The following is a 13,118-nucleotide window of genomic DNA, read 5'->3' on the forward strand; positions in this document are numbered from 1 at the left end:
TTATTTGTTCATCAAGCTCCTTCTTCATGTATTCCGCAGATAAAATCTTTGGTTCTCCATTGGTCTTGACAAATGATGCCTATTTTGGATGGTACAGGTCATTAATAAATTTCCTAAAAATCGGTAACTCTGTTGCCTTCAGCCAGCACTGGTTTTCTACTGTTGTCCTGGTATACAACTCTAATTTAAATTTGTCCTAGATGTCGTCTTTGAAATGCATTATTATGATTAATAGGTGTATTATAAGAAGCTTTGACTGGTTTGATATACCTCTGCTTTTTACTTTCAGATTCTGCCAAGTTCTGGTCTACTCATGCGGATGACACAGGTGCACTGAACAGAATTCTCACTTGAATGTGTGGTTAACTCTGAAAATCACCCGCTGATAAACCACCTCCATTCCAGGTCCTTTACAGATGCTAGGTTACTAACAATTCCCTTTCACTGGCAGTGGGCAGAACACTCACTAAATAAAATAAAGTGTGCTCAGACACGAGTGGTTAGAGACACCTATCTCTTCATTGGACTCTTTGTTGGTAAAGCCAGGCCAGCCACTTTAATAAATAAGCCCCAAGATTTTAGTGGCTTATCACAAGGGAAGGGTAGTTCTCCTTCATGTGACAGTCACTGAAGATGCGACGGGTCACTGAGCAATTATCTTGCCCCTGGTGATTCAGAGACCCGAGTTTCTGGTAACTTAAGTTGCCATATTTCAAATAGGATCCTCTGTTGCTTACGTCTAGATGGTGAACCGGACAGAGAACTTTTTAAAAGTCTTGGCCTGGAGGTGACACATACCACTTCTTCACATATTTTATAATTGTTTACCGGTCACACATTCAAGTCAAAAGGACTGAAAATCCATCCTTGATGTGGCTGTCATGTTTCAATTTCAGTTTTATATTATGGAAAGGGAACACAATTTTTGGTTGACAGCAAGCACTCAATGTCATTGATTCTTACCTCATGTATTTCAGTAAAATGAATTCCCCAGATGGATCAATACTTAAATGCAAAAAAGTAGGTAATTATAACAACAGAAAAAAAGGAAAGTCTGTCATTTATGACACAAAATCCAGAGCTCATAGAAGAAAAGAATTAGTTAAGTCAACTGAAAACACAGCCTTGGCAAGCAGCAATATGGGTGAGGCAGGGTGGAGGCTCATGACGCAAAAGACATCAAAACATAATCATTTCAATATATAAATGGTTCCTATACCTCCAGAAGAAAATCCCCCCAATCCAAAAGGAAAACTGGCAGAAGATGATAGAAGACAGTTCACCCAAAGAGGAAATATGATGATTCTAAGCAATACATTAAAAATAAAACCAAAATAATATGCCAATGGAACAAATCAAACACTTGACTGACTGACATTCTGAGATAGGCTATAGCAAAACAAAACCTCATACACTGCTTATGAAGGTGTCAATTGATACAACTTCTACAGATCTTAATTAATCAACAGTTGTAGAAATTTAAAAGGAGGATACCCTTTGCCCTAGTAAACCTACTTCTAAAAATTATCTCATACACTTAGTTCTTTTTCTCTAAACATCTCATACACTCAGTTCTTATTCTCTAAACAAGAGACATTCATTCATTCGACACTGCTTGTGTCAGTAAAAGACTCTAAACCACTCACAGGTCTATCCATAAGGTGATGACTCATTAATCAATGTTTCACCCACACACCGGAAAAATTATAGAGCAGTTTAAAAGAAGAAGATAAATTTATATGCACTTACATGTTATGGAAAGCTCTCTGTACATCTTAGGTCAAAAATATAATTTTCATATACAAATAATTCAATAATATTTATGAAAATATATATTTACATGCATTTTGATATGCCTGTAAATGCACAGAAAGAGTTTGTGAGGACAAACACCCACTTTTTACCGTGTTCTTCAAAGAGAGGAATGGGATAGAAAGATGGTTTAGGGCTTTGGAGTTTTTATTTTCAATTTTCATTGTATATAATTATTTCTAACAGATATGTATATATGACATGTGTAGTTAGGGAAATAACTGTAGTTAGAAAAAACAAATTAGGTGAAAGCAGGTCATTAAAGCCTTCCCTGAGAAGTACGCCACCGGATGAGTCCCACGAAGGAAAAAGATGTCCATCACAACACATGTAATATCTGTGTGATTTCTATGTGTTTGCCTGTGAAGAAGCTAAGGTCTTCCAATAATGTGGATCGTGTAAGACAGGCACACATATTATTTGCCTTTAACATGTTCCTTGTATTAACTGGGCTCCTGAGAGGACAGGCCACGGACACATATGGGGGTGGTCAGGCTACGGGCAAATAACGTGCTGCCCTACAGAGCTCCTTGCAGCACCTGTTGGGTAGCATCTGCAAGTAGTCAGAGCTCAAACTGACTTCCTTGGAAATTCTCCCGGAAACTGTTGGGTAGGGTGGAGACGGGCAATACATCCAGCAGCTACTTTTGGTGATCTTGAGAAGATACCCACCAAGAAGGGCTCCTGATGGCTACCTGAGCTCAATTATGATAACAGAGCCTAGCAGCCATTTCTAAACAGGGGCCTCTCAGGCAAACTGCCCTTCAGGGAGAAGCCTGCTCTAAGCTGCGTGCCTCCCACACTGAACTGAACATTCTGCCTGCACTGTGTTCCTATCATCTGAGCTGACCTGTACAAAGGAGATCCTGGAATTGCAGACTGTAGCAGAGCAGAACTATCAAGCAAGAGAGGGGCCTTGCCCCAGGACCATCTCAAAGCCATGCAGACGCACAGCCGTGCTGTCTCCTAATTGAGCTGTAACACTATTGAGCTTCACCATAGCTCTGCTGTATCACAATTGAGCTGTTTACATTGAATAACTTCCCTCTTTCACCACACCACAAATTGAATATCCTTTTGGCATTGAATTAGCACCAATGACAATCAGCTGACACTCTGTTGTTGAGAACATTGCCTCTCTCTCCAGCACATGAGCCTCAGTCCCTCTAGGGTTGTGTAAGAGGCAGATCCCAAGCCCAGTCAGATCCTAGTTTGAAGGGAGCCTAAAACCAGCAGCAAGGCTAGAACCAGAAGCAAGAAATGGAGTCAGGGCAAGGAGCTCTTTGGCAACCCCACAGGGTTTCTTAGCAGTCGTCAGTCAGAACAGGGGTCAGAGACACTGGGGTCCTCAAAGGAAAGATGGGAGCACATCTAGAAGAAAGATTAGTATGGGCGCAGGGGTCAGATCCAAGCCACACAACTGGCCCTAAGTCACAGGTTTTGTAAGCCTGAGATCCAGGGCCCTAAACTAAGATGAGACCAGCATTGGGGCAGGGCCCCGAGGTATTCTGGTTGTCAGAGCACAAGCTGAGCCCAAGCCAAGCAGGGAACCAACCCCGTTCCTTGTGAATACTGGTTTCTGGCCTAGTTTTAAGGAGGAGAAACGTGGCCCCAATAGGTATAGGGAGGTGGCCACTGTGGGTACCACTAATTAATTGCCGCATAAATTCCTTATTCTGGAGAGGAAACAACATCTCTTAGAACACAAACCAAAAAAGCATGGGGGTGAGCGGAATAAAAACACTCTGTTGTGTAATTAGTTGGATAAACATTTTTTTTTTTTTTCCACTCCTCTCCAACCATAGATTCTTCTCCTCTCCATCTTGACAAGCTGGTTCCTGGGTGGGAATATGCCCAATGAGAAAAGGATAGGGAGCAGGAAAATTCTTAAGTCACACATGAGGCCACGATGGTCTAATCCATGCCTTCTCTGGGCTTGAATATAAAACTCACCCTCACGTGAGTGCTTTCGAAAGTTCCTTGGACATCTCTCACTGCTACTTCTCTGTTATCCTGAGAATTTCAACTCTTTTCTGGACAGCACCTCCTCGACCATCCCTAAGATATCCCCATCCTGTCTGTCTCACGCACACTCATATGTGATGGTTATTCTTTGACTACATGCTTTCACCTCAGACAGACCCTAATGCAAATTTATCCTAGGGTTCCATATTTACTGTTTTGCAGAGATGCGTTTGAACAACAGTGAGACTTTTTTAAAAGGTTATGCTCCAAATTGAACTTCATTCTATGGCATGTAATGGTATATTGAGCTTCTAAACTATTTCAAAATTGTCTGACATTTTGGAAATGACAAAACTTATACTAAATAGGTCAACTGATGATAAAATCTGGAAAAATCTGCGCCTCTCAAATATACAGTAAACTACTCCTTGCTCATGATCCTTTTCAAGGGAGACGTGAATTCCTCACCAAGCATATAGATGGTTTTCTAAGTATAATAATTCTAATTGAGGCCTTCCATACTATGTGAATTGAAAATTCAGGAAATTGGCCATTTTGCTGCCAGTGATGTCCAAATCAACTTGAGCACTGGAATTATATCAGCAAATTTTTAGTCACAAGGTTCTGCAGCTTCACTACAAACCTATTAAATCAGAATCTAGACTGCTGGGTTCCAGGAAATCTAAGGTTTTTAGACTCTTTTCGGTCATTCTGATAAACTGCTTAAACGATTGCCTTCTTGGTAACTGGAACATCTGCAAGTCTATTCACTGAACTCCTATGGTGTTCCACCTTCAAATCTTTTCTCCCATTGTCTACTGAACATTGAAATATAGGTCATTTAGAGAAAGTCAACACCTCAACTAGTCAAGTCATGTCAAAACAGCCAATCATATATTTTAGTCTCTCCGTTCTCTGAAAAATTTACATCACAAAGTACAGAAATTTGAAAGATGGAATGAGAATGAACATGTCATAGACAACTGTGGTCCTCATTAATCTTTCAGATTTCAAAATTTATCTTAGTTACTTTTTATCTTAAACTTTTATAAACTGATGCTGGAGTTTAAGAAAGTCTTCATTATAATCAAGATTTATTGTAACGAAGCAATTTACTTTGGCTGTGGAATTTGTTGGTTTGGGGCCCTGGATGTAACTCACAGAACACTGAAAAATATATCTGGGTTCACATCAGCGCACAAAAGAGAAGAGGCTAATCGTAGAGCTTGCTTCACCACAGAAACTTTAAAAAATTACATAAAATGGTCAAAATCAACACTGACAGAACTCTAGAAAACAAGCCAAGCTTTACATCAACAAAGTGAACACTAAACCTGGGCGGAAAAATAAGCAACTTAAAATGATAGAATGTTTTGTGGCATTTTCATTTGCCTTTGTTTCAACCCTCTGCCTGGTAAGTACAGTGCTGGTCGTGGTCTTCCAGAAGGGGGCCTGTATTCCTGATGTGGGACGCGGGGCTGTGTTTCAGAGGGCACAGAACAGACCTTGTTCACAAAGAGTTATTTGTATGTTCTAACCTGTCTGAAAGCTAGAAGACTGACACAAAGCACTGCCCCCTTTTGAATACTTCAGAACTCACTCATGGTGAAAAAAGGCAGGAAGTCAACAAAAGCAATGGAAGGCAAACTGACAACCCACAGCCAGTAAGGACAAAACATTATAGATTGAGGCACACAATAGACCAGTGAAAGCCATGGGTGAAGAGCTAGAGAGGGAGTGTCTTTGTAAAATTGAGGTATTCAAAGGCACTCATGTGTGCTGGAAACTTAGACACACACATCCTCAAGGCAGAATGCCTGCTCAGGAAAGACACAAGAAAACTCTAAGCTTTCACCATTGGCTGATCTCAGGGCTCAGTGTAGCAGGAATTAAAGGCTAAGGAGGACGTATAAATGGCCTGGCTACACACTGAAGGAGTGCCCCAGATTTGCAAAGCCAGAAAAATTTAGGATTTTAAAAATATAATTAAATCTCTCTCTCTCTCTCTCTCTCTCTCTCTCTCTCTCTCTCTCTCTCTTTTTATTTTTTGTTTCTAATGTTCAAGAAAATTTAGGTCAAACACTAGCTGAACAGGAGCTACAGGTACAGAGACTTAAGAGATCACAAATGATAAAGAATACAGACCTGTAAAATTGTTGCTAAAGTTCATTAAACAAGCAGCTACAACCTACAAGCAACAGAAACCCTAAGGAGGGAGAAAACCTTGATTGAAAAGACTACATGATAATATTCAGGATGTCTAGTTTTCAATGAAAAATTACAAAGCATGGAAAAGAAATTTGGCCCATTCACACAAAAATTAAAGTTAACTGTCATTGTCTCTGAGGAAGCACACTGATTGGAATTACTAGAGAAAGATTTTTAATCATGTATCTCAAATATGTTGAAATAGTTAAAGGAAGTCATAAGAATAATGTGTGAACAAACAGAAAATATCAATCAAGAGACAGAAATTATTAAAAAGAGCCAAATACGAATCCTAGTGATGAGAAGTATAATAATTAAAATGCTCCCTACAGGATTTCAATAGCAGAATTGTATAAACAGAATAAAGAATCTGTAACCTGGAAAATAGACCTAAAGAAATTATTCAGTTGGAAGAGCTAAAACGCAAAAGGATGAAGAAAATACACAGAGCCCGAGAGTTCAACCAAACCAACATACAGTGGGAATCCCAGAAGAAGAGAAGGCAGAAAAAAACAAACAAACAAACAAACAAAAAGAACCATAAAGAGTTCTTCCCGTAAGCAGCCTGAGGTCACCTCTGAAAATGGTTCACTACTCGCTTGACTCAGAGAACCCCACAAAATCATGTAAATCAAGAGGTTCGCATCTACCTGTTCATTTTAAGAACACTCGTGAAACTGCCCAGGCCAACAAGGGTGTGCATATCTGAAAAGTCACCAAGTATCTAAAGGATGTCACATTACAAAAGCAATGTGTGCTGTCCCGTCGTTATAACGGTGGAGTTAGGAGGTGTGCCCAGGCCAAACAATAGGGTTGGACACACAGTCCAACCCAAAAAGAGAGCAGAATTTTCACTGCACATGCTTAAAAATGCAGAGAGCAATGCTGAACTTAAGGGTTCAGATGTAGACTCTCTGGTCATTGAACACATCCGGGTGAACAAAGCTCTCAAGATGCAGCCCAGAACTTACAGAGCTCAGGGGGGTATTAACCCATACAGGAGCTCTCCCTGCAACACACAGATGATCCTAACTGAGAAAGAGCAGATTGTTATTGTTCCTAAACCAGAAGAGGAGGTTGCACAGAAGGAAAAGATCTCTGAGAAGAAAGTGAAGAAACTAAAACTTATGGCCCGGGAATGAGTTCAGCATCAAATAAATGCTAATAAAAGTAAAAGCAGAAAAGAAAGCATAAAGAATATTTAAAGAAACCATAGCTGAAAACTTTCTAAATTTGAGAAAAGATGCAGATCTACATATTCTAGAAGCTTAATGAACTCCAAAAATTATAAATCAAAGAGGTTCATACACACATCACCAAACTCTTGAAAGCCACGGACAAACAATCTGGAAAGCAGCAAACAAAGAAACAAAAAACCAGTCAGTACAAAGGATCTGCAATGAGATGCACAGCATGTTGCTCGTCAGACACTATGGAGGCCAGAAAGCAGGGCAATGACATTTCGAAATTGCTGGACTGGGTTCTGGTTTAAGACGGCCACGTAGGAATATCCTGAACTCATCTCCCCCCACATACACACCACATTTACAGCTGTATAAGGAACAATTTACTCTGAGAAAGAAAACTAACAACTGGTAGAGCGACCCCTGCTCATCGGGTAAACAAGAGGGAAAAGGAATCCACGCGGTTAGGAAGGGCTGACAAAGTCTCGCCATAAACCCCACCCCCCGCACACTGTACTTGCTGCATAGCTAATGTGGTGAGAGGCTGCCAGGTGGGACAGGGCTGACATAGGACGTTTCCATCACCACAAACAGTTCTATCAGACATCACTGCTGTGGAAGTTTGGAGTCCTACCTTTCCCGTATTGTCTCTTGTTTCTGAAAGGACTGTTTTGCTCATCCCCGCGGTGTTTCTTTCACACCTGCACTGATATCACTGAAGTCACCCTTGCCTCATCAGCATGGCTGATATATACCAGTCCTCATTCAGAGGAATTAATTTCTTGCCCTGCTCTAGGTAAAAGTGTATGAACTTTGTTGTTATAGAGGTTTGTACTCATAGTCTGCGTCCACCATTTTCTACCTGTGTGGCCTTGGGCAAATCATTCAATCGTATTCTATTTCCCCTTCTGTAAACTGTGGAAAATTCATACTTCACAGAGTTATGAGAATTAAATGAAATAACAGAAATTAAGGGCCTAATTCAGTACCTACTACATGTATGTGCTCAATAAATGTGATTTCCTTCCATCATATAACTTGTCTCCAGGTGTGACCAACTTACATAGAACCTGCCCTTCCAGGGGGAGGATTTACTGGTATCTCTAGGAACTCTGAACTTCAGAGGCAGAGGAGGACAGCTAATCACGCGGGGAAATCTAACATATGATTAAGAGATGGGTTTCCTTGCTTGGACATCATAGGCCAAGATTCAAGATTGCCAAACAAATTATACAGGTGCTTTGGTGGTAAAATTGTTTACGAAAACAGGTAAAGCCTCATTTGAGCGTAGCAGACAAGAAAATGTCCGAGGAAAATATGGTAAATGACTCCTGAACGAGAATATTGGAAAAGCAAAATGAGCCAGGTGAGACAGGTGTAGTCATCCTGAAATGACTCTCATGGGATAAACAGTAATTCTCTTTTTATAGACCCAGAAGACCATGAGACAGGCTGAGGGAATTTTCAGTGATTTCTACGCCACAATCTTTCTTTCACCTGTAAATGAAATTGATGAAAGTGATTGACCGCCACTCTTATTCCTGAAATACAGTGCTACAAGACTGTTCCATGATGGAGATTATTTATTTATACATAAATAAAAAGTAGAAGGAAACTGAAGCACAGAACAAAGTTCTCTTGTGCACACCCACACACATGAACTTGTATCTGTGTGTCCAGCAGATTGTGCGTGCCCACCCACCCCCCAATGGGGACGGTTAGCCTGCCACCCCTGTGCTCTGTCTTCCCTCTCAGCCATCCTCAGCATGTCACTCTTTTGCAGGCCAGTTCTCCCCATTGTCACAAGCAGGTGTAACACTTGCCAGAGCAGTCAGATACAACAGCATGGAGGGGAGGAGAAGGACTATTATCCCATGTGCCTCTACAAAGAGTGAAATACGTGCTCTGGTGTTCATTGCTGCTTTATTTACGGTGGCCAAGACATGGAAACACCCAAAGTGTCCTTCGATAGATGACTGGATAAAGAAGTTGTGGTATATATACACAATGGAATACTATTGGGCCGTAAGAAAAGAGGAAATAGTGCCATTTGTGACAACATGGAGGGATCTTGAGATTCTTATGCTAAGCGAAATAAATTACAGAGAAAAAGTCGAGAACTATTTCATTTCACTGATATGTGGGATATAAAACTAAAGAAACAAAGAAACAAGACAAAGAAACAAAAACTCATAGACACAGACAATAGTTTAGTGGTTACAAGAGGGTAAGGAGGGAGAGAGGTGGTAGATGAGTGTAAGCAGGGTCAAATATATGGTAATGGAAGGAGAACCGACTCTGGGTGGTGGACACACAATGTGACACGAGTATATTGTAGGACAGAATTGTACTTGAAACCTATGTACTTTTACTAACCATTGGCATCCCAATACATTTTAATTAAAAAATCAAAAAAGGGACTCAGAAGACTTCTGACATTTCTCTGGGTGAAAATGCCCACATCTGATTCAGTAACTGACACGATAAACTGGATCACAATGACTGGCATGGATCACATGGAATTTCTTCCTGGGACATGGATAGTGTGACCTCTCTCAAGTCCCATGGGTTAGGGCTGGACAGTAGAACACAATAAATGCTCCGCCTCAGGAGAAAAGGTGGGACCAACTCTTAGGAACACAAGGATTTTCCTTCTGGTAATATTTCTTGGAACTCCGTTCTCTATGCTTCCCGTTGTGTAGGGAACAACACCCACTGCATTTCTCCAAAGCCAACCTTGGATAATATTGACTGTCCTGTAATATACTCTCTCTGTTCTTGGCATAGTATGGACCTTACCTGAAGTTGTCCTGAATTAACTTTTTCCATTCATTGTTATTCTTCATCTATAGAGGAAATAAAGTGAAGGCGACAATCTATTTCTTCTGGGAAATTAGTTTTTTGTACGCACAGCCTCCCCTAAAAGAACACACACAATAGCCTGTTACATGCCCTCTCACGTGTACCATGAAGCTTTCTGCTGGCCACTTCACCGGACTCTCAAGACATCCCAAATCTAACAGTAATTACACACAGTTTCCTTGTAGATAGAAAAATGTTATAGGGCCACGTAAGGAATCTCTCCTCTTACACATATCACTTCAGTTACTATTGTGTTTTTCTGCCTGGGACTAGAGGCATAAAAATTAATAAAAACAGACATAATTCATGACCTTGTGGAATTGAGTCTAGCAGGAAAGACCGACATTCACCAATCATAACAAGCAAATGAAAAATTATAACCATGATCAGTGCCAAGAAGGAGAGAAGCAAGAGAAGTCAGAACGGGTGCCATGAGGACGTGAAGCTTAAGCTTTTATTGTAGGAAGACAGCAGCCAACTGCGTAAGTAGTAGAGGGGTAGGAGCATGATCCAGACAGAAGGAATAGCATGGGAGAAGGTTCTGTGACAAGAGAGAATGGCACAGCCTGAAAAAGGCCAAAGAGGTGGGAGCATAGAAAGAAAGGTGCGGGAGGTGGTGCTGGGAAAGCCAGCATCTGAGATGGAAGCCAGATCACGCAGGCCCGGGTCACTCACAGTTCGAATTTTAGTCTTTCTCCTATGTGTAGAGGGCAATTTCTGAAATGTCTTATCTAGGGGATGGCACGATCAGATTAGCATTTGAAAGGGTTATTCTGCCCAGTAGAGATCATCCTGGAGGCAGCAAAGCCACTTTTCAGGCTAATGCAATATACCACATGAGAGACGTTGCTATCTTAGACTAGGGTGGAAACCGAGGGAAGCGAAGAATTCAGAAGAGAGTCAGGACGTAAGAAATAGCCAGAATTCCGTGATGGATTGGGTGAGAGGTAAGCTAGCAGGGCCTGGTGAATGGTGGTGCCCATTAACGAAAATGGAACATAGAAATAGGACTGGGTTTGGAGGTAGATGAACAAGTTTGAGAACTGCTGAGCTGAAGGAATCTCTGAGACAGCCAAGTGCACATGTCAAGAAACTAACTGGATCTATAGATCAGGAAGGACTCAGAGGATTAAAACGGAGACATCTATTTATGACTCAACTTCACATAGGTGATCATTTAAACTTTGGGCATAGGTGAGATAAACCAGAGCAAAGAGTAAATTCAGTGGCTGGGAAGCGGGATACACGTCTGCAGATGGGACCGAGATGTAGCCAGAGAGGAAGTGAGGAAACAAGGTGAGGGCTGGGTCATAGAAGGCAAGGAAAGAGAGAATGGTTCGAAAGGAAGCCAGTGACCCGCTGCCCTGAATGATGCTAAGACCTCAAGGAGAATGAGGCCTGGACAGTGTGCACTGGATTTTACTGCAGGGACGTAACTGGTGACTTCACTGAAAGGTGTTGACAATAGGCGGAGGCGAGATGGAAACGGGTTAGGCAGTAAGTGGGTGGTGAGGCAGTGGATGCTGTGAGTCCTAATAAGTTTTGAAGGAGTTTGGAGGTGGAGGGGAGGGATATAGTAGGGTAGCGGGGGCAGTGTGAGAGCGCCAAGCATACTCACTTTTAATGGGAGACTCTTGAACATATTTAAAAGCTAAAGCGAGGATTCAGTTGGAAGTACAGACTAAAGTTACGAAATAGAGAACAGGCTGTTGCTACTGTAAAGACCTAGAGAAAGAACAGGAAGATGGGATCCAAAACACAAGTGGAGGGATTGGCCGTTGAGGAAAAGACCTGTCTAAGCTGGGAAGGACGGAAGGAGAGACTTGATATAGTGGGAGGAGTCCAGCAGGTGGGGGCCAGAATCCAGCAGCCCTGGAAGCCAGGCCACCTGTGGATTATTCAGCTGAATGAGAAATGCATTTCTAAGTCCTTTGGACCACATATTCTAACACCTGTAAATTAAGCAGAAAAATAAAATTATAACAAACATGCTTAATCTGATGTCATCTCATCATTTTCAGGCATTGTCCCAAACTCACTATCAGGGGTCAGTTTCAGAATGACAAAACTGACACAAAAGGATTTCACAATTTTGATTTGTTTTAAAACCAGACCACAGAAAATGTGATCATAAATATTTGGCCAAATGCTATTTTGTAGTCAATTGGAGAAATCTAAATTCCATTTGTAGGATAACTAGAAAAGCCAGCAGGAGGGCAGTGAGATGCAATCTGTTTTGATAATTGGCCTTGGCCATCCAATTTCAGAAATGCATTCGAAATCTGCTAACAAACACATAAAGCCTGATCCAAAGCTTGCCAATAAATTCCTAGTATTTATTGTTTCTTACTGCGTGGCCTGTGAATAACTGGAGTCGTGTTGCTCTTTCCTTTTCACAAAAAAAGAAATCTGAGGAGTCTTTGTGAGAAAAGGTTAATCAAAGGGCCACTATATGTGGTTCTGAATTTGAAACTTACCCTGTAATCGAACATTCGTGAGTAAAATTACTGCAGCATCCACTTTATTCGTTAGCGTCATGCCTCCCAAATTGAAGCCTTTGTACAAGTAATGCAAATCAGAAAACTTATTCCACTTGTGGGTTATTATTTAATGCAGTGACCCTAGTTTTATAGAGTGTGACTCCATATTTGAGGGAAGGTTATAACCAACTCTCACCCTACAGCTTGTAATCTTAAAAAGAGAAAATGTCAAAGTTGAAAAAGCAATGTGACAAATTTTTAAAAATGGGAAACTGAGGCCATCTTGTAGTTATGGAGAATTAAAAATAAAAACTTTATCTCACATTTTTTTAACACACATTAAAGACTCATGGCCGAACCAGGCCCAGTTGGAATAACTGTTACCCTATGTTCTGCAACAACCATGTGGAGCCTCCTTGTTCCTCCCTTAAAATACTGTTAATGTGCAGATACTTCCTTGACATCAGACTCCTTTCAACCAGGAAATTCCAATTTCCTGAAAAAATGTTTCTGTGGTTATAATTTGATTTTCGAATCGGAGGCAGACCTTAATTTCCGGTGCTAAGGAATTCTTTCATGGAAAATGAGCTCTAAATCATCTTTTGAG

At 41.0% G+C, this 13,118-nt stretch overlaps 2 protein-coding genes across 8 annotated transcripts in view; both read left to right on the forward strand.

Annotated features, from left to right (window-relative positions):
• Nucleotides 1-13,118, forward strand: part of LOC141570137 (uncharacterized) — a 142,932-nt gene that overhangs the window by 91,450 nt on the left and 38,364 nt on the right. The gene's annotated exons all lie outside the window — the stretch shown is intronic.
• Nucleotides 10,963-13,118, forward strand: part of LOC141568771 (ankyrin repeat domain-containing protein 26-like) — a 21,148-nt gene continuing 18,992 nt past the window's right edge. Inside the window, exon 1 of the mRNA XM_074319329.1 lies at nt 10,963-10,978. Within this exon, the coding sequence (XP_074175430.1) occupies nt 10,963-10,978 (16 nt within the window). The remainder of the gene's footprint in view (nt 10,979-13,118) is intronic.

The sequence above is a fragment of the Rhinolophus sinicus genome, linkage group LG02 (genome assembly GCF_036562045.2).
Source record: "Rhinolophus sinicus isolate RSC01 linkage group LG02, ASM3656204v1, whole genome shotgun sequence".
Classification (NCBI taxonomy): Eukaryota; Metazoa; Chordata; class Mammalia; order Chiroptera; family Rhinolophidae; genus Rhinolophus; species Rhinolophus sinicus.